We start from the raw sequence: 24,885 nt of genomic DNA on the forward strand, positions 1-24,885 counted from the left end.
AATAGAGCTACAAAATCTAATTTAAAAAGTTTTAATAGGCTCCAACTTGTATTGAAATTTTCAGATTTTAATGCAATTATTTTTCAATTTTCCAGATTATTTGGATTTGTTGCCAGAAAACAAGGCTCTTCCAATGAAAACTCATGTCACATTTTTGCTGAACTTGACCCTGAGCAACCAGCTTCAGCCATAGTTAATTTTGTAACGAAAGTCATGATTGGTCAGAGCAAAGTGAAATCATAGGGAAATAGATGATGAAATAGATTTGAAACAATTTTTCACCTCATTATCTGCCTACATAATTCATCCATCTTTGAACCATCTCTGATATCTAAACTACAAAATGATACCATGCGAACCGGATGTTTTGAGAGATTTTTTTTTCTTCACCGTAATAGCCTCTACTAGCCCATTCATATGTAGTCATTGGTTAAAACTATTCGTGCTGGCCTATTATTTTTGTGGACATTACCTGTAAACCAAATGACTCATTTCTGCTACAGTTATATCAATTCTTATATTAATTTATACATTGGTTGTAATTGTTGTGCATTGCTTCGGTCTTGTGCTGACTTATACGAGTAACATGTTTACCTAAATAATTGTACATTTTATGTTTTTAACTTCGTATTCTAACAACTGTGTTTAGTGATCTTGGACAGTAAATAGTGCTTGTACATAGATCTACTTTTTGGATCGTTAGATAGTTGAGTAGATCGTTGTCATTCTGACAGTTAAATTTTATCAGTGGCTGTTATTTTAATTGTAATTTTTAAAAATCGGAAGAGTTTTAACATGTGTATTTTTTTTTAAAAGGGCAATTTGCATTAAATACATTTTCATTTACATAAATATACAATAACATATTTCAAGTATTTATTACTGTTTATGTAGAACAACAATTGTAATTTTGCAATTTAAAATTATTTTTTTTATATTTAAAACTACAAGTTTTTGAGCATGATGCAAAGTCATATAAAATTTGTGCATGATTGTATGACTAGCATTTCATAGCTCATAAGATTTCTTGTTTTGTGTCTCAGTTAGATGAAATGGTGTACATGACATATATAGTCTGGCTGTGGTGGGCTGATGTACATTACTTATTTCTGTTATACAATTTCACTTGTATTTATCTGATGTTAAGCTACATCTAGAAGGCTTTTTTTTTTTTTAAATTCTTTTAACAAACATTTTAATGAGCTCCGGTGTGAAGACTTTATTTTAAACTTAATTACAGCTCATTGTTGATTTGGAGAAAATATTCAACATGTTGGAGAAAGAGCCTTTATAGAGATTAATTTATATATCTCGAATATTATTTTTTAGAATATTATTTTTTAACAGCTTAATTTTATGATTATGCAGATATATATTGTAACATTAAATATTTAATATATAAATTATACGATGAAAAGTTAGTCTCAAGATATTCATGTAATTATTTTTTTAAAAACGTTTTTGACTATTTGTATTCAATTTATTTACCCTGTTTCAGGCACATCATAATTATGACTTTTTTGTTAGGTTTTTTTAAAGGTAGATTTAAATAATTTGGCCGTAGCACCCTTTTTTCAACAAGTTTATTGATTCCTGTTATGTTTTTATCATTTTATAAACATTTCTTTTTTCTCCACTTGTGTATAGAGAGAGATTGTTCATCTATCTGTGTTTTTATTACCTGTAAAGAAAACTAAACATAAAAGCAATGCCACGTCTCCACAATCTTGGTGCTATTTTGGTCCTTTGGCTGTTTGTGTGTTTGTTTTTGCTAGTGAAACGTACTGGTTATGTTGTAGTCTCCTGGTTTTTTTTGGAAGGGTATATTAAGGACAATGGATTGCAGTACCATTATATTTGGACGGATAAAATTTTTAACTAACTTGGTATGAATGGTGGCGTTTTTTTTTAATTGTTTTTAAAACTAGCCCAAAATGTTTGAATGGCAGTTGGAGCTAACCACACTGCCAGTTGATGACCACAGGTGTGCTGAGGGGGTTACATCATGCAGTATACATCTATGGTTTTGTCTGTGTAGTAGGTTCGTCTTGGAGACGTGATTACAGCATTGTGATATACCAGGATCTATTTGTTTTAACAATGTACGTTTGCTACTGGAAGCTATAGTTATGTGTAAACAAATGTTTAGTCTAGTTACAAATACACTGTGAACCATAGCTAATGTTTCTTGTTTTGAAATAAATTTTAACTTTTTTTTTTCAACTTGAAATTGATGTCAACTAAACTGTGCTGCATATTCCTAGGACATAGTTGCCCTCAAATATACGCATATTATTTTAACGTATATTAATCCTGTACAAATATTGTATACCGCTCTCAACACATATAATAGTGCATGGGTTTTTTTTTGTGTTGAAAAGAATGCTTTATTTTTAAGAACAATTACTTTGTAGTTTCTGACACCCCCTTTAGGCCACCTCAGTTATACAATCCTTCACATTTAGTAAGGTTATAATAATTTATTTTAGATGTACATTTTTTTATTTCTGTGAAAGAAAATATTTTTGCCAGTTCTTTTTAGGTGCCTTGATTTGAAAGTGCTAAAATATTTTGTATTTTTTTTTTCATTTATGCAAGAACATAAAAAGATATTTTTTAAATAGTCCAAACACAAGACTAGATCGCAAACACCACACAGACCACTTTCATACATGATGCTTGTTTTCACTCTAAAAATATATCACACCCTTTCTTCAGCTGATTAGTTTGTAAAGTTGTCTAAATAAACATGTTTATGCATGGTCCATTTTGTTTTATTTTGTTTTTAGTTGTCACTAATACACCTAAGTTTTTGAACATTTGACATGTTGCAGTAGCACATAATTGTTTAGAGAGAATCAATAATTTGACACATTAAAAAAGCAATAAAACAATTTTATTACAGACAACAAAAATATTATGCAAACAAATAAAATGCAAGTACAACATTCTGTTTTTTTAACCAACAGATAAGAAATGTAAAATTTTGCACAATCCAAAGTTATTAAAATAAACTTTTCTCACATTTTGATTATGTAAAAAAATATGTATAAATGATAAAGAGTAAGTAACACCATTTTGGTCCCAATTGAGTATAATAAAATAAATGAATTTAATTCAAATAAAATTTAGGGACTAGGAAGCACAGTGATCACTGAATTTTTTAATCACAGTAAAAATGTTTTATTTTTTTTTACATCTTTCTTTGTAAAAATCAAATCAACAAAGGTTCTTTTAAATCCATGAAAATAGTTGGCTCTAAAAAAAATAAGAAAGAATATTTTGTATTATCTACTGTAGGAAATACATCAAAACGAATTAGAGTCCTTAAAAAAGAATTAAAAAATATAGATCAATAAACCCAGTCGCCTAGAAAAAATTTACAGCAAAAAAATGAATATCACATTAGAGGTTGAGATTACTACAGAGTAGAAACAAACAACAATACAGGTAATAGAAAATAAACCCTGTGTTATAGTTGTGATGAAACATACCATTTTCATGCAATTAATATCATGTAAGAATTGCACTAAAAATTTTTTGAAAAAAATTGCTCTATAAAGCAAAACTTATATCTCTATTTTAATATTTAAAAATTTATCAAATAAGTAGACAAAGTTAAAAATGTCAAATTTTCCTATTGAGAATTAGTTGATAGCCATCTGGAGTTGTATAAACTGTTTATAATCTCAATGCATTTACATTTCATAAATATAAAATAAAGAGCTTTCAATACAACCAAATAAGGAGAACCATGACACATAATCAGGCTCAGGGAAATAATAAAAGCTGTGGTCCATCTTTAAAAAAAATATTTTCATCTCGAAATTAAAATGTATCACAACCACTTGGAACTTAATTTTGCCACAGAAAAACTTTAACCACAAGACAAGATTAAACTACAGAAAAAACCTTGACTTTGAATTCTATAACTAGATTGCAGTTTTAATCTTTTTTGGCGTCACTGAATTCTTTAGTCAAGGGGTCTGACTTGACTAATGTAACAGTGTCCGCCTCCATGTCCAGTGCACGGCTTGATGATCCATTCTTGTAAAAGTAGGCCATGACTATGAATAACAGAGTGTCCAGCGCCATCAGACCAGCAAACATGAAGAATTCAGAAGACTGGAAGTCAATTTCAAAGTCGATGTTAAATCAGAAGACTACATCAGTTTAACCATAATCAATTTTAATTATACAACATTATCATATTTTGTACTTAGCAAAACAGTTTTCTATTAGTGAATTTTTTTGTAGAAATATTATCTCCCTTTAATATTCTGGATTACACTTTTAATTAAATACTCTCTCCTTAATTATTATGAAACATGTAAATGAATTATTTTTTCCCTTATTAAAGTTATTTTCTAAAAGATAAGTTGCACTAACTTGTGTGGGCATAATTTGAGTTTCTGCTACAATGATGACCACCAGGTCACCAAATGCCACAGTTAAAAGCCAAGCAGCTTGAAGTACTGATTTCATAGAGGGGGGAGCCTGTAAAAAAAATTATTTTTGATACCATTGGTACATTGGTCAAAGAAAAAGCTGTAATTTTTTTTTTTTAATTCATTAATTAAATTTCTATTTGACTTGAGGTTATAAGCGCTGTGTGCAAATATTAAAATACATATTTTAAATTAAGGTCCGTGCCCTATGTTATTTAAAAAAAGTAATACGCAGATCTAGAAATTACATAAGTCTACCTACCTGACTGTAAGCAAACGATAAGCCAGTAATGGAGAACAAAATTTCCCCAATGGTGATCAAAACATACTGAGGTATCATCCAGGCCATAGTAAGGTCATTCTCTCTGACAGAAGTAAATATTAGGGCAGAAACCTGGTGTAGCCACGCAATATATTAAGTTATGAAAACAGTGAAACCTGGCACAACAACAGGACAATAGGTTACAAATGCAAACAAATCTGACAAAACAAGACATAAAACAATACAAAATAATACATTTGGTTACAAAATTACAGAAACCTAGCATAAAAACAGGACAATAGGTTACAAATTCTGAGAAATCTGGCAAAACAAGACATAAACCAATGCAAAATAATTACAAAATTACAGAAAACTGACACAACAATATATTATACTTAGTTACAGAGTCACAGCTATGGTTTCAGTTAAACTGAGATTTTTTTTTTAAATGTAAAAATAAACTTAATCATGCTTGCTTTTTAACTTCTAGGTATAAAGGGCAAAATGAATTAGAGTTAATTCCTCTACAGATCAAAGGAGTATGAAGTAATCTTTATTTTCTATGATGTAAGTCTAGACCCATCAAAGCTGAATGGAAACAAGGTCACCTTTTGCAATTACTCCATATACTTCTTTACTATCTAACTGCTGGAACTAAGTTTATGATAATTAAATCCATACGATTTTAAGATCTGTTATTAAATACATTAAACAATAATATTATTTCATAGTTATTTTACACAGTTACTGCTAGTAAAATAATTATCCTAGATTAATGGTCAGGTTCACAGAATTTATGTTAATGAGAAGAAATGTAATTAGATGTTCAACATGACAACCTGTGTGGGCAGATTTGTTTTTGTCTCTTCAGGTAACAAAACAATAGTCTGAACAGATCCCCCACCAAAACTTAAGACTGGCTCTACAGGGACCAGCTCACTGCTGCTTGCTGTCTTGTGAAACACAAACAACTGGTAGCTGGAGATAGTTACACACATTGTTACATGAAATATTTCACACATGTTATGTGTAGTAAAATTTCTATAGAATACCTCACTTTAATTTTAATCACCTAAGTTTAAGTACATTCTCTTTCTAGACCTGACAATCTATCAGAGAGGTATGTGATTAATTGGTCTTTATAAATATGGAATAGGAAGGAGTCATTGAATTGCCAGAACAATAACCTTTGGCCAAGGGATATTTTATAGACCAAAATCAAGAACCACTAAACTCCAGAATTTTGGTAATAGTAAATTCAACAGCTCATCCACACCATGTAACTGACCCTTGAGTAACAATATAACTTATATTTTCTGTAAATATAAATAGAAAGTTTTTTTAATTTCTCTTGTTAGATTTTTGGTAGAAAATTACTGTAAAAAAACAATATATAAAATTGTATCTCTGAATTTGGATAAAAAGTTGCATTCACTAATTAAATTAACACAAGATTAAGGTACCCTGTCTTTGACCATGACAATGAGAACTATCAGTAGCCTTTACATGCCCCTGAATCATGTCAAGAACCCATCAAAGCTAGGAAAACTCAAGACATCCTTCATACCCTAGGAACTAAACTTTAAACTTATGTGTAGGAAATCATATGCTCTATCTCTGGACCACACCATCCCACAAACAGAGCATTTGAAGATGAGGATGCAACAAAGAAAAAAAAACTTACTGCCCGGGCTCAACTGAAGTAAAATCAGAATCCCCATCATCGTGGAGGGAAATGTTCAAGCTCCCTGGGATGATGGAAACATTGTTTTTCTGTTGGCTGAAGATGACTGTAGTGTTGGCTTCTACTGGGAAGTTGGCTATCAGGCTGAAACAAGTAATCATTCAAATCTCAACTACATACAATTTATCAGGCTGAAACAAATAATCATTCAAATCTCAACTACATACAATTTATCAGGCTGAAACAAATAATCATTCAAATCTCCACTACATACAATTTATCAGGCTGAAACAAATAATCATTCAAATCTCAACTACATACAATTTATCAGGCTGAAACAAATAATCATTCAAATCTCAACTACATACAATTTACAGACTTTATTACAATTTTTTAAAACTTTTCATAATATATTAGTCATACCACATCATCAAAAAAAATTGTTAAAAAACTTCAATTTCTTTTAATGTAAAATAAAGTACAAGAGAATTTAACCTTTACTTATACCCCTATGGATACACCTCTAAGTTTTATAAAAGGTAATATTAAACTATTTTGTTTCTAATTCTCAAAGTCACTGATACTTAGATAATTTAAACCTCATTACGATTTATTACCTGACAATAGCTTTTCCATCCATATCTTTCTTCCTTTTGTCTTCAAACTAACAATGTTAGATAAAGAATAAATTAAACAGAGGTTTTGTTAGAATCAATGTAGTAAGGTAATAAATACTACATAGCGAGGGTTTTTTAATTTAAGCTATTGTAGCTTGTCAAAGCATTGGTGGTAAGATAGGGGTTAATTTTAAAAAAGGGGATATAATACACTAGGTATGATTTATTAGGAAATGATTGGATATGTACGGCATTTGTGTGTTGTCATGAAGAGTAAAAACAAAATATATTTTATTTAAATAACCATCCTTATCAATACATCTCAAAAACTGAAGAAATAATTGCAAAGTACCAATGGATATTGGTATATGAAAGTTGAAAGACAATCAAGTGATTTAATGTTGTAGTTAGCTATTTTCATGTAAAAAAAAAAAGTAAAAACAATTTTTTAAACCTGGTGCAAATGTATGTTTCTCTTTTTTTATTTTGAATCTGATCCAACCCAAACCAAAATTGTATAGATCTAGTTTTAATATAGTAGCTAAAGAAGATTCATTCTCTCTGTTTTGGTGTCTACATAAACTATAAAAAAAAAACTTTTTTTTTTAATTAATAAAAGAACTAATAAACCTATCAACCTATCATGATGTTTAGTGTGTTGATATAGAATATTGCTAAAAAGTCACCTGTAAAATAGTAAGTCTGTCACTGTCTGAAGCATCCACTTTGATGATAGCTCTGTAAGCTATGTGTTTTTCTGTGGTCAGCAGAAGTTGAGTAGGTTTACCACTGGGTTCACAGTTGATAGACAAGGTGTAGTTACCTGGGCTAAACAGGATGTACGATGATGCCTGAGAAAAAAATATTTTCAAAACTTTAAGCAAAGTTTTTTATAAACTTTTTTATTGGCAATTTTTTTTTTTTGCTTCAGAAAATGTATTTAAGTTTTAGAGAATGTGCTTTTACATATATCTCTATCTATATACTATATGCACTGTAGTGTGTTTACTAGGGATTTACCCTTCTTGTACTCCTGTATGGTGTGTGGAATTGACAATAATTTACACAAGTCCAATTCACAGATATATTACAGTTTCTTTATTTGCACATATAAACTCCTACTCCTAACTCTACTGTACACACACTACTTCTACTATCTCAACTATACCCTAACTAATCTTAAGCCCTACTCAACTATCTCCTAACAATATCTATCTACAACTGATTTCTAACATGACTGTTCGCTGCACATTCCAATAACCAACTCCTAATGCTATCGCTTCAATGGTCAGCTGACCATCTCACATCTCATTGGTTTACTACCAATTATACCTAATCTACCTAACTCAGCTGCTTGACATCTGGCTATTGTACATTTTCTTCTTTCTGTTTGACTTATTTAATCTAGTCTAACAAGGTCATCAAAATGTGCATGAACAAATATTAGTTTGTAAAAACTGTTGAGTTAAAATAAATGAGTGAAATATTTATATATAGATTAAGCACAGAACCTTACCTCATGTGCTGGAACTGTAGCAATATAAAAACTTGACTTGATGCTAACAGGGCAATTGGCAGTGTTGATGAAGGTTACAGCACTATTTCCATCCAAGTGAGGGTCTTTAGCACTCTGGAAATGTGATTTTATTGTGGGATCAATATCCTCATGTTTATACGGTTAAAAATTACTTTGACATAACAGGAAAAACCAAAACACAAGCGATGGGGTGTTTTGCAAAATGTGAGATGCTTAGAAACATAAAACAAAAACTAAAAATAAAATGAGAAAAAAGATGTTTCTAGGATGTTCTTGTTTTTATCTATACAACATTTGATTCCTGATTCTTTCATTTTTTTTTTAAAAATTTTTTAAAACTAGTGCGTAGGTGAAAAGCTTTTTATAAAAAGATGATTCTAAGTAATCAAACTGTTCCTTACATCCATTTTAAGCTGAACACAACCAGCAACGATAAAAGCAAGACAAGACAGGGCCATCCCTGCCGACATACGTTGTAGAGGTCTGTAGATGAAAATATAAATATTTAGAATACAATTTAACATTTCACAAGAAATAAAGCTGAAATTCCACACACTTTCACTCTTTCTAGCATATGTTACACTAGAGTACAAATATCTTTTTTCTTCTTCTTTAATCTTAATTGTTATGTTATGTATTTCCTCCAACACAATGTAAGTTTTACGTAGTGTGCCAAAGTATCAACTCGTCTGCCAAAGAGGCCGTTGATTTCGGTTTCATCCTGCTTTTTTTTTTTTTGGATCCATCCAAGAACTAACTAGCAGCAACAACGCAGAAGTTTATTTTGGAGTTGTCTCTCCTACAGCTATCAAGCATCATTTGCCCAGGGGTTCAAACTTGGGGTTGTTCTGTTTAATAATGATGAGCTTAACTGACTCAACCACGCAGACTCCCAAATATGTATATAATTCTTTAAATTTTGAAACTTCGTAATAGACTGTCATCAATTACTAGGAGCGCAGAATACAAGAAATAGTTTTATTAAACTACTGAATAGGCCTACACTAAAGAACAGGCTTATAAATACAACAATCTCAATCTATAATCTACAGTTGGTCAGTGAGTCAGTGTCCTATGTATATGAAAACATCCAAGCTGGCTTATAGTGGGGTTAAGACCATAACAAGTGAGCTTATCAACTCCAGAAGCAGGGCTGACTTGTGAAGTCTAATCCAAGTTTAAACTAGATTATCAATGACTATAACAACCTGTTTGGAATGTGAATCTTGGTAAGACAAGGGTAGACCAATTTGTCAAAGACAGGAATCAGGATGAGGATAAGAAGTGGGTTCAAAACCTGCATCTGATCAGGTTTTATTCTCCCCAAACTGCCCTGTAAAATAAATAATTATAATCTTAAAATAATTAAACATTCAGTTGTTCTTTTGTTTTTTTTTGGAAATAGACACATTTTTGAACTATCAGACAGAACACTGCTGGCTTAAAACAAGGCTTTAAATTAAAATGAAGGCTACTTTTGTGTAGAGCATATGATATAAACCTATTATATATAGACTTATACTGGTGACTATAACCCAAAACGTTAATGTTGACTATTTAACACCGTAGTTTATTTAGTGAAACTGTTTATAAATTGATAATTTACATGCATTCAATACATAAAATTGTACTACTCTGCTTGATTTTGTCTCACAAAGACTTTAGTGAAAATGTTTGTTATATGGTATATTTTAATCAAGGTTTTTTTTTTAAATTTGTTTAGAAATAAACCAAACATATTGCTTAAGACACACTTGCTAGAAGTTTAAATATATATTATTTGTTAGGTTTCTCACCCAAACAAATACTTCTACTTACCACTTCCCCATTCATTTCTACAGCTTGTAAAGTCCATCTTGACCCCTGAAATTTAAATAAATGTGTGGATGTATACAGGCATTATTATTCAATTGAGCCTCTATAAAATGCACATAGATATAATGAAGAGGAAGGTGTGTGAACATACAAATTTTAAAACACAAAGAAACAATTGAAATAACACAAAAATATCAAACAATCACCTTTCAGCAGAGAACTAAACAATGAGGCCTGAAAAAATAAGAAGGGGCTGGGTATAACTATAAAGACTGATCACTACCTGCAACAGTATGTCAATGACTAGAGGCTGTCTAACCACATTTATTCTGTTTCTCATATTTGGGTTTAACCTGCTAAAGCACTGCTCATTGGCCAGGCAGACTACTGCAGGATAAAGAATCAAGCATTTCACTCACAAATGTTACTAGACGCTACACATGTGGGTTTCAGCCCATCAACCATATCACCTGGTTTAGATATGAGGGGCAGTATGATCAGGAACAACCAATGGTCTTGAGCAGAGGTAAACTAAGTCCTGACATTTGGTTAGCAAGAGTGCATTCAACTAGTAGAGTCATGGGCTTAAGTTCCTGATCTTAAGATAGAGATAGATATATTCTATACAAATAGACCTTACAGAGCAGCTGAAGTGGATTTGTTTCTAAATAATTGTTTGGGCTGTTGTAAGTCCAGACGTTTTTACTTATCCAACTTAAGTCAGGTACCACATAGACCTGCTCTTTAACTACATGTGAGAAGATTAATGAATCAGATGTGCAGTGAGAACAAAAATTTGAAATGCAGTTTAACTATAAAAAAAATTTCAATTTATTCAATTTTAATTAATAATGGTAATGACAGTAGGTACATAGGCCTTTTTCACACTAGCGGTTTGTTTTTTACAAACCAGGTCTATTCATTAAACAAGAAGTAATTGCCCCATCACTGACTAACTATAAAATTGTGCGAAACATACTGCGATTTGAGCATTCATTATCTTATACATCTTATCTTTAGTTTCAGCCTTATAGCAACTCTTTTATAAAGCAAACTTAAGTGTTATATGTGCACTAGATATATTTAAACTAAGAAATGATTGGCTTACCAATTAAATGAGATTTAATAAATCTTTAGAGTTGAGTTTTATACACATTATTCAGACATTCAAATGAGACAAGGCAAAACAAGCATGAAGACACAATTTGTGTATGCTGGTATTCTATTTGTAGCATGTTATTGTTCAGGTACTGTATGGTGCTTACATTTTTTTCATCAGAGTAAATTAAAATGGCAGTATTAGTAGTGTACATCCTTGTCAACTAAAGTAAGATGTTCATAATTGGTTGGGCTTGGATTTAGGGTACGTAGGTCCTATACTTGTTGGCAGAGGCTACGATAACAAATAAAATCCAGTGACCAATTAATTTATAATTATCAAGCTTGCCGATTCCCACAATACCGCACTGAAATAGCATACTCCTTGCCATATAAAAAAAACCACCTTATTGGTTATTTATCATTGATTAAGTAATTTGATATTATTACAGCATCAAAAATACTATTTGAAGCAACACCAGAAGCAATAGCTCCATACCTTTCTAAAACGTTAACTCTGAGATGCTCCGTGGAGACTGAAACTGAAACGGTTATTGGACGAAGACATGCAGCAAAACGCGTGACGGAAACTGTGACGTCACATGCCGACGTCAACCACGTGACGTCAATTATCGTCACAAGGGTCTCAGCCGGAAGTGATCAGAACGTCACAGTTGCTACAATGTCATCGTACGAGCCGGCGAGTGCAAAAGTTGACGGTGACAAGGTCAGGGTTACAGGCACGACAGAGCCATCAACAACCTCAGGAGAAAAGGGGTACCTGGAACTGACATGGACGCATCCCTTGCAAGACCAAGCTGGCGTCTATGTGTGTGAAGTGTTCGCACTGAACTCCAATCTTCACCCCGAGGCTTTGAGAGTATCAGTGAACATCGAAATTAATGATGTCGGTATACCCGAACTCATCAACTTTATTTCAGAGAACGACAGAAAAATAGAGACTCTTCAAAGTCAGCTTGACCAATACAGATCTCAAATAGGACCGCTAGACAATGGAACACAAAGTCTAACAGATCAAAATAAGGTAAAATTTGACGCCATAGGAGCTGATATTTCAAATTTAAAGATGGCCGCCAACAACTTGACGAATCGAAACATCCAGATGGGAAACATCACGTGCACGTCAAGCAGCAGCGTGATGATCACATTTGACCGACCCTATGATTCTCCACCCGCTGTATTTTTAGCATTTGACAGCTTGGCGTTATACCAAGACATAGTCATCTCTCCACGCTCCATAAACATACAAGAGAATGGATTCACTGTCTCGTGTACCTGGAACTCCTATACACGTGCATACGGTGTGGGCTGGTTAGCCCTCAACCTGAATACATAAACGTATATTTTACTAATACTACGATATTATTTGATGTCGTTAATGTAGTAAATGAGAAAATAAACTTCAAAAAATTTTAGGAATTTAAGCTGTTTTTTTTTCTATAATTGTACAGGAAATGTATGTCTGTATTTAAATTCTTTAAGTCTAAATTAAAAGCAAACAAATTGGATTTAAAAGACAAATGTTTCTTTTTCTATTGCATGGTACATTGTATTACACATTGATATTTCGTCATTATACTGATATAACGGAATAATGATATAATATTAGTAATATTCCAAGTAATAAATCACTATTTTCCTATTTGATAAGTCTAATACTATGCAAGATATTGTACACACATGTAATAAAAAGCAGGTCTCCCTCAATCCAATTGAAATTTTCATTGTGCATTTTTCTCCACCAAAGCCTAAATTTTACGCCATGGTAAGAAAAAATGAAGGAACGGTAAAATACCAGCAAATAAAAACTCTAATAGAGTACAGCACCGTTCCTGGAGGCCCATCGAGATTTGCTTCCTCCGGGGGGCCGGTAGACCGGCAGGCCAGTCCTCCCCTGGACACAACCCCCTCCCACATTTATTATCACTACCCCTTCCCATTTGTTGGTGTGCAGGGGGTTGTATTTTAGCAGCGCGCGATGTGAAACTTCTCACACCCCCAAACGTCGATCAGCTGCTTGTGGCTTGTGTTAATTTTGTGTCTGATTACTTAATTTTTTAAAGCTCCGGTATATTCAGTCATTGTGATAGTCACGTGTAGATGCGCAGATGTTGGGGGGGCGAATGAGATACAACTTTTACACCCTACATTTGAGGTGAGGTGCTGGGATCTACTGAGCTTGGGTTTGTTGTCCGGTCTATCTGTTAAGTAGGCTACGTGAGCAGGGCATTACTCCCCCTTTCCCCCCCCCCCCCCTGAGATGAATCAGGCAAACATCCATTCGGCCATTTGTCGTATTCGGGTAAACATGCATTAGGGAAAACATCTATTTGGGCAAACGGCCTTCGTGAAAAATATGCATACGGGAAAGTATCTTTAAAGCATTTATAGTTCATCTGCGTGTATGGCTAAGGCGTTTACAAGGTTCAGCCACAATACATTTAATAGGCTAGACTATGAAGATATAGGCCTATATGCTATAATTAAATTCTGGAATGATTGTGTAAATGTAGTAGGGTTTAAGTAAAAACAAAAATTCGATGTAACCTACATTCATTCACCGAAGGAGTGTCGGATAAGAACGCCTACTAACGTCTTTCTTTTAAACAATTATATCTTTCTTTTAAATAATGACAGTGCATTATGTGTTTTTAAGCAACTGATTTAAATTATTTGAAAAAAAAAATTGAATGTGTCCGAGGAAGTTACTTGCTTGTTATCTTAAAAACCTTATCAGTATTACTTTAAATAACACCTTTTATAGGCAATTTTAAACAAATCCAGTGCGACTGTTTTTTAATCGGATAAGAATTTTCTTTCGTTTAGAGAAAGTGTAATTTAAAAATGATTTTTTTTAGTTGATGACACGCATGTAAGGAAAAAATCGACATTTGTATTTTCTATCGAACATAGAACATCTACAACAATTAAAAGAACGCAAGCAAGTTGAGTAAAGTATTTTTAAAATGAAGTCACTGCTGATTTTGTTTTTCATATGTTTTATTTCATGTTTAGGTAATATGTTTTATAATACTTTAGTGTACAGTCAAAGTTAGTTTATTTTAGTTTCATTTGCACATTATATTTTACATTTTAATGTAGAATTGTACGTCTAACTATTTCATGTAACTGGGCAGTGCTAATTAAAATAATGCGCTACGTTTATGATTAACTTAATTATAAAGACCATATTACTTGTCATGCTGTATTTACAGTTCAATACTGGCATATTAAATAAATAGTTGTCTTCGGAAGGAATTTTTTTAAGCGATTTTCATTTGATTGTGTTTGTATTCTACCTTGGACGATATGTTAAAAAATATTACTATAACAAGGAGACGGTGTGTTTGGGTGGTAAAGCGTTGCTTACCAGAAAGTATCGAGTTCGGATCTCGCAATCGAATCTATTTGACGTCAGAGAGTCAACCCAGCTCAAATGGGTACCTGGCCACACCATCCCTTCATATGTCATAGGCTAGAAACAGATGAGCTCTACTACATCTGCCTTATGGATAGTCAGGTCCAAAAGGAGAACTTTACTTTAATACGTTAAAGGCGATAAGTAAAACCCTGACTATTTGAAGTAGTTCAATTGACTTCGCTGTAGCATAGGCAATACAAATAAACGTATTAACTAACATTTGAATGAAATGTATTTCAGCTTCTAGAATTGTTTTTTAAAGCGACGCCAGCAAAAATTGTACCAGTCCTAACAAAAACAATCAAATTAAGATGCTCCGCGATGACGGACACAGAGTATATCGTTGGCAGACGAGACTTGGAGAAACGCGACACGGAGACTGTGACGTCACATGCCGATGTCAACCACGTGACGTCAATCATCGTCACCAGAGTCTCGACAGAAGGTGCGCAGAACGTCACAGTGGCTACGGTGTCGTCGTTCGAGCCGGCGAGTGCAAAAGTTGACGGTGACAAGCTCAAGGTTACAGGCACGACAGAGCCATCAACAACATCAGGAGAAAAGGGGTACCTGGAGCTGACATGGACGCATCCCTTGCAAGACCAAGCTGGCGTCTATGTGTGTGAAGTGTTCGCATTGAACTCCAACCTTCACCCCGAGGCTTTGTCGGTGTCCGTTAAAGTAGATATCGAGGATGCTACGATTCCAGATTTAATCCATTATATCTCGGAAAACGACAGAAAAATTGAAAATCTTCAGAATCAAATTGACGAGTTTAAATTCAAGATAGGCTTTTTGGACAACGATGCGCAAAGTCTTACAGATCAATATAAAGTTAAGTTTGACGCTATTGCAACCGATATAGCTAACTTGAAGATGGCCGCTAACAACCTGACCAATCAGAACATCCAGATGGGAAACATCACGTGCCACTCCAGCAACTCTGATGTGTCAGTTAAGTTTGATACACCTTACGTGTCAACACCTACTGTGTTCATCGCCATCAACGAACTGAGTGGAAGTGTTTACAATAGTTACTCTTTCAGTCCGTATGTCTCTAAATTGGAACGAGCTGAATTTATCCTCAGATGTTCATCAAGTTCAAATGGTTTTGGTGTTAGTTGGATTGCTTTGGACATAGATAACGATATAACTATTTTAAATTAAATTAACAAACTGTTTTAATGTAATAAAATAGTAAACTGTTACTTGAATTTAGTTTGAGTTGAAACGTGTGTGGACGTTAAAACTTAATAGTTAAAAATAAAATGTAAGAAAATTTTTCGTCGTATTTAATGCAAAACTAATGGTGGCTGAATGCTAAAACAAAAGGGTTAATCAGGTCTACGAAACGGGATTTAGAAAGCTGACCTATATTTTAGTTTAACTGGAAATATCGTGAGTACAATAGTGGCCTGCTTATTGCATTTCCCTTACAAACTAAACGTAATACTAAACGTAATAATAAATACGCCACATAAATATAAGAAAAAAAATCGACAAGTCCAAAGAATCTTAACATGCAATTCCACATGGGATTAGAATAGGTAAAAATGGAGATTTTAATAAAAAATGCATGGAGCAGAACTCAGCAAAGTTGGAGAGATTAAACACAAGAAATGTAGATCTGTTTGTTGTAAGGCCTAAAACCTCTTTCTGAGTTAATAATAGCAAGAACAAAATAATTTATTAATCGTGAACTAGTTACTAGTGGGTCATATTTTATATATTTTGTTGATGTGTATCCCTTGTATGTTTTGTTAAAAGATTGTAAATGTATTGTTTGAAAATTATGTACGAACATTAATTTGAAACATAAAATCGTCAGGGTTTTTTTTTATTCAAACGCTTCATAATAGCACCAGAGTTTGAACGAATTACAGCGATAGTTTCAAAGAACACGATTCTCCTTTATACACATCCGACCTCATTCGACTTAGCCAGAAACAAGATAAGCAAAGTATTTTTAAACTACATGCTGTGGCCATAACACAGGCGACAAAAACAAACGTGTTGCGCCATGTCTGACAACAATATGGCGGCCGTCACAATCTAACAGCTCCTTCAACTCTACGAACCAGACGAGATGAAGATGGTCAGTGTATGCACCGGATTGACGCTCTTGCTGTGTCTGCTTCACATCTCATCAGGTAAGTCGTGAGACAGACATTTTGATAGGAAAATTCGGTCTTCATAGTGTACAGATAATACGATAAGATCTTTCACGTGAGTCTTGTTAAATGTTAACTATTAAATGAGCATTAATGTGGTGAGAATATAAAAGTTTCACGCTTGAGGTAGTGTTTGGTTAAAGATATGGTTTTAGTCAGAATTAAATTAACGTTTGCATGCGAGTTTTCATAAATTGACACAAATCTAATACATTAGCTATTTTCTAATTTGAATGAACAAAGTTTAAATAAACCTCATACATGTTGTTTTAAAGCTTCACAGGTGGCGTTTGTTGCCCAGCCTATGATAATTGACCCGATCCTCACCAGTACTCTGACACTTCGATGTTCCATCACATCCCCGCCTATGTCGACAAGACAGCTGCATGTTGAATGGCCAACCAACCCGCCGCTATCTACCCAAGTCTCACAAGTGTTGTCAGTGGGGATCTTCGCCTTCGACCACAACATCAACCGAAACCAGCTGGTGGCCAGCGTTCGAACGTCGGAGCATGCAAGCATAGAACAGACCTACGCCGGTTTGGTGAGGGTTGAGGGTAGTACAAACACATCACAGACCCCGGGGGAAATGGCGTATCTTCAAGTCCAATGGGACAATCCGTTAGAGGAACAAGCTGTGAGCTATACCTGCGAGGCTTCAATGCTGACGTTGACCGGTCAAACTACGAGCATGAGTAATGTTTTAGAAGTGACATCATCAGACCCGACTATATCAGACTTGGTTAAGTTCATTTCTCAACATAAGCAACAGATTTCTGATCAAGAGAAAAAAATCGCACTTTTACAAGAAGAAAATCAACATCTTAGGCAAGCAATAATTTCTATACAATCCAACGCCAGCCATTATGCTTTAGACGGTGGCGCCATACAACAGCAGATTACAGTGCTGCAACAGAACTTCAGCTCGCAAACACAAGAGCTGCGGGCTAAAGTGGAGGAGATGAAAGGACAAAACATAGAATCTGGCATCGCCGTGTGCCATACCCACTACGTCAGTTTCAAGAGACGCTACCTGGTCAAGCCGACAGTCCTGACCACGTTCGTCAGGCTTGGGTTCACGACCAGTCCCAACAAAGACACGGCAGACACGTTTGTCTTCCAGGTGAATACGGAGAATGTTGACGTCACCGGCTTCAATGTCACGTGCATCAACTCCGGGTACAGCTCTATAGCTGATTTTGTTTGGCTCGCAATAGACAATTAAAATAAATGTCTGTCTTCAGTAATACAAATAAAATCATACATTGAATGATAATATTCTTGCTTACACATACTAGCACTAAGCCCGTTGTGATCAAATAATATATTTTATTTATTATTTATAATGCAATTTCTACTGTTGGACATCAAGCAGTTTAGAAAAAAAGCTCGACTCAGTATACAATTATGAAGATTAAAAATAAATTAGTAAAATTTTTATAGTTTCTCTACGCTGATTCTTCTGAATAAAATATATTAGAAGCAAAAATTACTTTAACAGTGCCTGCGGTTAGAAGATAAGCTATTTTACGTGAAACAAAAAATTAAAACGATTAAAGTGCTCTGAAACAGTAATATAACAAGTGCAGTTCTAGAAAAAATTTTCTCAACATGCAGTACATAAAAATCGTGACTTTAAAGGAAAGGGTGTTTAGGTTATTATAGAAAAAGGTGATTAGGTTTAAAAACGAACGACGTCCGCAAACAAAGAAGTTTGTAATCTACTGTCCTTGTCAAATCTAAAGTTTTAAGCACGGCTAATCATTCTTCTTATCTTTATTGTTAATAAGACTGTCACGGGAAATTACTTAGAAAATGTATTGTTGTTAACATGTGATCATTACAAAAAGTACGAGATAGTTCTTGTAAATAGATAATGCACGCATCTTATCAGTTCAACAACAGAACAGAGCAGATTAGTCATTTTTGAGTAGAGGAAGTCACAAGAGAAGCATATAATAAACAAGAGTTTGAATTTGAAATAATCACCATGAATCTGCACTTGATGTTTACAGTTTTATTCTTGCCTGTCATTTTAACGATTTCAACAGGTAAGATAAAAATAAATATGTCATTAGTTTAAATTTAAAAAAACACCCAAAAGTGGTTCATTTTTTTTTTACATTTATTTTAGCATTACTTATATCGCCGAAAAATATCCTACTTAAAGTTGGTATTTTTTAGTTCACCGAAAAATATCCTACTTAAAGTTGGTATTTTTTAGTTCACCGAAAAAATATCCTACTTAAAGTTGGTATTTTTTAGTCCACCGTGCCAAAACAGTACATTGTATGTTTGTTCTTAGCATCGAGGATGGTATTTGAAGCAAACCCAAGCGTCATCCACCAGATCTTAACCAAAGAGCTCAAGATGCGCTGTGCTATAAAATATCAGTCATGGCAAGTACAACGTCAGCAAAGAGCCGCAACCATGACGTATAGACCAGACACCTCGACAGTAGGCTACGACTTCACTACCACAGAGACACCTAGCAGTACTGGACTGACGTCGTTCGCTTCAAGTGCCCAGGTAGACATTTCTCACGTGACTTCAATCATCATCAATAAAATAAATCCTGCAACAGGCAGTAGAGAAACAGTGGCCAGCGTGACGCCCTTTGACCCGGCCTCGTCTGAAGGACGTTACCAGGAGAACCTGAGAGTAGAGGGCAGCGGTACGACGTCACCTGTCCCAGGTGAGCTGGGTTACCTGCAGCTGACCTGGGACAGCCCTGTGGCAGATCAAGCCGGTACCTACACGTGTGAAGTCTTTGCACTCAACGGTGAAAAACACTCCGTCTATTTGAACGGTTCTATTCACGTTGACGCCACTGAGCCGACCGTTGCGGATCTAGTCAAGTACATTATCATCCACCAGAATCTGGTAGAAGATCTACAAGAAGAAAATCGACAACTACAACATGAACTGATGGACCTAAAGTTTAACATCACTCTGCCTTTATACCACGAGTTAATGAACATAAAACAGTCTATAGAGGAAATGAAGAATACAGTCAATCTACACTCAGCAGAGATAAGCTTTCTAGCTGAAAACTTGCACAATCTGACAACACCTGTAAACGTTACCACAGCAACCCCACTCCAAGTTTCTCCAACGGTACCAGTTGTGTCATAAAACTGGCTGTCAAGATATTGTACTAAAGTTCAGACAGCCTTAAAAATACTGCTCTGGAACTATTTTTTGGAACATGATTTATGTTGTTAGTTATCTTGTTCGATTCATTAAAAATAATGACTTGCTTTATGCTATAAGTGGTATCTAAAAGTAAAAGACAGCAGATTTACTATGATAAGAGCTGCATAAAGTAGTTGTATGTTTAGGCCCAGAATATTTTTTGTGTTTCCATTAAATATAATGAAAATAAAATCCCTGCATTGTTTTAATGTATGAAAAACAAATATTTTTAATAACAGAAAACTATAAAAGAATATCGTGATTATCGTCATTCTTCGTCATTTCTCATGCTTATTGGAACCACACTGCATAACTTTGGATTCTGGTCTAATCTTTTCAGTTCAGTTTAGAATAGAGCCGCTTCTTTAGGTTTGCATTATATTTTTAAAAAAAACAGAATAATAAAGCTATTGATTAATATTATTTTTTTTAATGTTTAAGTAGTTAGTGTTCCTTATCCTTCAGTCATTTCCTCGAGTCACGCAGTGAAAACAGCTAAATGGCATGGGGAAAATCATTTACACGCGTTACAAGCTTAGCGTCGTGTTATTCCATTAAGATAACCAACACTAATGTAGGAACCAATAGTATAGACCAGGATATTTATAAGAATATAGGTGAGGTGTGTACAAGGGCGATACGATGTATCATGCACAATGGGATACATGTCGATACGCCAAGGACAATTAAGCTGACAAAAAAGCAGAACTTGGTGAAAGTAGGTCTTGCATATGGCGACCACAAATAAACAAAATTCTTTTCATAGCTGTTTAGATATTTTAATATAAATGTAACCACACGGAAGATGATTTAAAAATAAACAAATCATGGTCGTCTGTATGACCAATGCCTTGGTTTAGAAACTAACTAAGCTGGAGGCAATTACATTCAAATTTCTTTTAAATATTTTTATTTACATTAAATAATTCTTATCTATCAATATAAACGATATATAATTACTAAACGTATACTTTATGCACAATAAGAACACCCGGACGTCACACTAAAATAGACATAGTAGTACGTGAAAGTAGTTTTGAATAATATTAATACAAAGGTAAATGTTTTTAAAATGTTTAATATATCCCTAACAATCACAATTTTGATCTATAGCTTCTAGAATGCTGTTGGAGTCAAAGCCTGCGATAATCCAGCAACCTCTAACGCAACAACTACAAATCCGATGTTCAGTCAAAGACGAAACTCAACACACGAATCCAGCACTGTCTAGATCTTTTGAAAAACGCGATGCACCAACAGCCTCTGGCTCAGTGTCTATAGCATCGAGAGCTACTTCAACTAGTAATAGATCAACGGGTCAAACCACAGAGTCAGAGAAGAATGTGAAAATAATTCAGACCGAGAAAAAAATTACATCAAACTTGCATATTCCAGCACCAAGAACACAGTCGACAAAAAAGCCGCTTACGCGCTCTGGGCATTTTTCTTATGATACAACATCCTCAGAGGCATATGAATACTCTTCTAATACTACAACAACGGCATTACCACGATATGAATATTCTTCTGATGGAATAACGACAACAACACCATTTGAATATTCTTCTGAAGGAACAGCGACAACAACACCATACGAATATTCTTCTGATGGAACAGCGACAACAACACCATATGAATATTCTTCTGATGGAACAATGACAACAACACCTTATGAATATTCTTCTAATGGAACAGCGACAACAACACCATATGAATATTCTTCTGATGGAACAGCGACAACAACACCTTATGAATATTCTTCTGATGGAACAGCGACAACAACACCATATGAATATTCTTCTTATGAAACAAGGACAACAACACCATATGAATATTCTTCTGATGAAACAGCGACAACAAAACCATATGAATATTCTTCTGATGGAATAACGACAACAACACCATATGAATATTCTTCTGATGGAACAGCGACAACAACACCATATGAATATTCTTCTTATGAAGCAAGGACAACAACACCATATGAATATTCTTCTGATGGAACAGCGACAACAACACCATCTGAATATTCTTCTTATGAAACAAGGACAACAACACCATATGAATATTCTTCTTATGAAACAAGGACAACAACACCATATGAATATTCTTCTGATGGAACAGCGACAACAACACCATATGAATATTCTTCTTATGAAACAAGGACAACAACACCATATGAATATTCTTCTGATGGAACAGCGACAACAACACCATCTGAATATTCTTCTTATGAAACAAGGACAACAACACCATCTGAATATTCTTCTTATGAAACAAGGACAACAACACCATATGAATATTCTTCTGATGGAACAGCGACAACAACACCATCTAAATATTCTTCTTATGAAACAAGGACAACAACACCATATGAATATTCTTCTGATGGAACAGCGACAACAACATCATATGAATATTCTTCTGATGGAACAGCGACAACAACACCATATGAATATTCTTCTTATGAAACAAGGACAACAACACCATATGAATATTCTTCTGATGGAACAGCGACAACAACACCATCTGAATATTCTTCTTATGAAACAAGGACAACAACACCATATGAATATTCTTCTGATGGAACAGCGACAACAACACCATCTGTATATTCTTCTTATGAAACAAGGACAACAACACCATATGAATATTCTTCTGATGGAACAGCGACAACAACACCATATGAATATTCTTCTTATGAAACAAGGACAACAACACCATATGAATATTCTTCTGATGGAACAGCGACAACAACACCATCTGAATATTCTTCTTATGAAACAAGGACAACAACACCATATGAATATTCTTCTGATGGAACAGCGACAACAACACCATATGAATATTCTTCTGGTGGAACAGCGACAACAACACCATATGAATATTCTTCTTATGAAACAAGGACAACAACACCATATGAATATTCTTCTGATGGAACAGCGACAACAACACCATCTGAATATTCTTCCTCTGAAACAACGACAACTACGCCATATAAATATTCATCTTATAAAACAACGATAACACCACAAGATAAATATACTTCTCCTGAAATAAGTGCTATCACTTCATTAGAATCATATTCCACTACTGAAACAACTGCAACAACGTCATCAGACTCATATTCTACTACTGAAACAAACGCGTTAATGTCATCAGAATCATATTCCACTACTGAAACAATTGCAGCAACTTCATCAGAATCATATTCCACAACTGAAACAATTGCACCAACTTCATCAGAATCATATTCCACAACTGAAACAATTGCACCAACTTCATCAGAATCATATTCCACAACTGAAACAATTGCAACAACTTCATTAGAACTATATTCCACAACTGAAACAATTGCAACAACTTCATCAGAATTATATTCCACAACTGAAACAATTGCACAAACTTCATCAGAATCAGATTTCACTATTCAAACAATTGCAGCAACGTCATCAGAAACATATTCCACTACGGAAACAAATACGGTAACGTCGCCCGATTCACATTCATTTACCACTGAAACAAATACGCCACCTCCATCAACTACACTACCACCATGGACGTATTCGACTGATGTTTCCATTTCCCATGTCACATCAATCATCATCAGCAAACTAAACACAAACACTGGCCTGAGAGAAACAGTAGCCAGCGTGACGCCATTTGACCCGGCCTCATCTGAAGGACGTTACCAGGAGAACCTGAGAGTAGAGGGCAGCGGTACGACGTCACCTGTCCCAGGTGAGCTGGGTTACCTGCAGCTGACCTGGGAAAGCCCTGTGGCAGATCAAGCCGGTACCTACACGTGTGAAGTCTTTGCACTCAACGGTGAAAAACACTCCGTCTATTTGAACGGTTCTATTCACGTTGACGCCACTGAGCCGACCGTTGCGGATCTAGTCAAGTACATTATCATCCACCAGAATCTGGTAGAAGATCTACAAGAAGAAAATCGACAACTACAACATGAACTGATGGACCTAAAGTTTAACATCACTCTGCCTTTATACCACGAGTTAATGAACATAAAACAGTCTGTAGAAGAAATGAAGAATACAGTCAATCTGCACTCGGCGGAGATAAGTTTTCTAGCTGAAAACTTGCACAATCTGACAGCACCTGAGAACATAACTACAACCACGCAACCAGTCATACCAATGTAACCCGCCATCAATAGAATTGGTCCTGTACACAATGTATATGACTTCGAATAGTGCCCACTGGTCATTTGTAAAATGCATCTACGTCACAAAATAAATGACAGATGATTGCAATACGTATGAAAAATCTAAGTAATCATACTAAATGTTTAAAAAATATTTTTTTTAAAATATGGCAAGTGATAAAATTATAATTACATTTGAAAAAAAATTAAAACTGCTTGGGATCCATCGAATACACTCATCTTTACATTTTTCTATCAAATATAAGCCGTTGAAAGGCCGTTTAGAATTATTTTATCAATTCAAATATTTTCAAGAACTGCCCATAACCTCTCCTTAAAATCAACCGGAATGGCCGGGGGGGGGGCAACACAATAAAAGTCAGAACAATTGTTTTCCGTGATAAAAATACACAATAGTGATGTATGGTGTATAGCGTTGTATTGTATGTAT

At 34.4% G+C, this 24,885-nt stretch overlaps 6 protein-coding genes across 19 annotated transcripts in view; 5 read left to right on the forward strand and 1 right to left on the reverse strand.

Annotated features, from left to right (window-relative positions):
• Positions 1 to 2,765, forward strand: part of LOC131945075 (tensin-1) — a 163,170-nt gene extending 160,405 nt beyond the window's left edge. For all 11 annotated transcript variants that reach the window (XM_059306047.1, XM_059306054.1, XM_059306051.1 and 8 more), the window contains one exon: positions 96 to 2,765. In XM_059306047.1, the coding sequence (XP_059162030.1) occupies positions 96 to 243 (148 nt within the window). In that variant the 3' untranslated portion in view covers positions 244 to 2,765. The remainder of the gene's footprint in view (positions 1 to 95) is intronic.
• Positions 2,766 to 3,310: 545 nt separating this feature from the next.
• The window catches only part of LOC131945077 (solute carrier family 15 member 2), a 63,187-nt gene continuing 41,612 nt past the window's right edge, over positions 3,311 to 24,885 (reverse strand). For all 4 annotated transcript variants that reach the window (XM_059306062.1, XM_059306058.1, XM_059306060.1 and 1 more), the window contains 11 exons: positions 10,367 to 10,411; positions 9,757 to 9,881; positions 8,950 to 9,031; positions 8,528 to 8,641; positions 7,698 to 7,862; positions 7,012 to 7,058; positions 6,395 to 6,538; positions 5,550 to 5,688; positions 4,711 to 4,842; positions 4,390 to 4,497; positions 3,311 to 4,125 (listed from right to left, as the gene is read on the reverse strand). In XM_059306062.1, coding sequence (XP_059162045.1) covers positions 3,946 to 4,125; positions 4,390 to 4,497; positions 4,711 to 4,842; positions 5,550 to 5,688; positions 6,395 to 6,538; positions 7,012 to 7,058; positions 7,698 to 7,862; positions 8,528 to 8,641; positions 8,950 to 9,031; positions 9,757 to 9,881; positions 10,367 to 10,411 — 1,281 coding nt within the window. In that variant the 3' untranslated portion in view covers positions 3,311 to 3,945. The remainder of the gene's footprint in view (positions 4,126 to 4,389; positions 4,498 to 4,710; positions 4,843 to 5,549; positions 5,689 to 6,394; positions 6,539 to 7,011; positions 7,059 to 7,697; positions 7,863 to 8,527; positions 8,642 to 8,949; positions 9,032 to 9,756; positions 9,882 to 10,366; positions 10,412 to 24,885) is intronic.
• LOC131945085 (uncharacterized) lies at positions 11,507 to 12,912 on the forward strand. Its single transcript, XM_059306070.1, has 2 exons — positions 11,507 to 11,610; positions 11,914 to 12,912. The coding sequence occupies exons 1-2, from the start codon at positions 11,535 to 11,537 to the stop codon at positions 12,816 to 12,818; spliced, it is 981 nt and encodes a 326-aa protein (XP_059162053.1). The 5' UTR covers positions 11,507 to 11,534; the 3' UTR covers positions 12,819 to 12,912.
• LOC131945088 (uncharacterized) lies at positions 14,330 to 16,156 on the forward strand. The gene is made up of 2 exons (XM_059306074.1): positions 14,330 to 14,497; positions 15,144 to 16,156. Exon 2 carries the CDS (start codon positions 15,225 to 15,227, stop codon positions 16,068 to 16,070), a length of 846 nt encoding a protein of 281 aa, XP_059162057.1. The 5' UTR covers positions 14,330 to 14,497; positions 15,144 to 15,224; the 3' UTR covers positions 16,071 to 16,156.
• Positions 16,875 to 18,344, forward strand: LOC131945081 (uncharacterized). Its single transcript, XM_059306067.1, has 2 exons — positions 16,875 to 17,053; positions 17,350 to 18,344. The coding sequence occupies exons 1-2, from the start codon at positions 16,990 to 16,992 to the stop codon at positions 18,297 to 18,299; spliced, it is 1,014 nt and encodes a 337-aa protein (XP_059162050.1). The 5' UTR covers positions 16,875 to 16,989; the 3' UTR covers positions 18,300 to 18,344.
• LOC131945087 (uncharacterized) lies at positions 18,896 to 20,298 on the forward strand. The gene is made up of 2 exons (XM_059306073.1): positions 18,896 to 19,125; positions 19,380 to 20,298. The coding sequence occupies exons 1-2, from the start codon at positions 19,065 to 19,067 to the stop codon at positions 20,207 to 20,209; spliced, it is 891 nt and encodes a 296-aa protein (XP_059162056.1). The 5' UTR covers positions 18,896 to 19,064; the 3' UTR covers positions 20,210 to 20,298.

This window comes from Physella acuta, unplaced genomic scaffold (assembly GCF_028476545.2).
Source record: "Physella acuta isolate Inbredline_101_S28 unplaced genomic scaffold, ASM2847654v3 ptg000522l, whole genome shotgun sequence".
Lineage (NCBI taxonomy): Eukaryota > Metazoa > Mollusca > Gastropoda > Physidae > Physella > Physella acuta.

Coding starts and splice junctions, on each gene's coding strand:
- LOC131945085 (XM_059306070.1), top strand. CDS start 11,535: ATGAGACAAGGCAAAACAAGCATGAAGACACAATTTGTGTATGCTGGT. Junction 11,611..11,913: donor TGTAGCATGTTATTGTTCAG/GTACTGTATGGT, acceptor ATATTATTACAG/CATCAAAAATACTATTTGAA.
- LOC131945088 (XM_059306074.1), top strand. CDS start 15,225: ATGACGGACACAGAGTATATCGTTGGCAGACGAGACTTGGAGAAACGC.
- LOC131945081 (XM_059306067.1), top strand. CDS start 16,990: ATGAAGATGGTCAGTGTATGCACCGGATTGACGCTCTTGCTGTGTCTG. Junction 17,054..17,349: donor TCTGCTTCACATCTCATCAG/GTAAGTCGTGAG, acceptor GTTGTTTTAAAG/CTTCACAGGTGGCGTTTGTT.
- LOC131945087 (XM_059306073.1), top strand. CDS start 19,065: ATGAATCTGCACTTGATGTTTACAGTTTTATTCTTGCCTGTCATTTTA. Junction 19,126..19,379: donor CATTTTAACGATTTCAACAG/GTAAGATAAAAA, acceptor GTTTGTTCTTAG/CATCGAGGATGGTATTTGAA.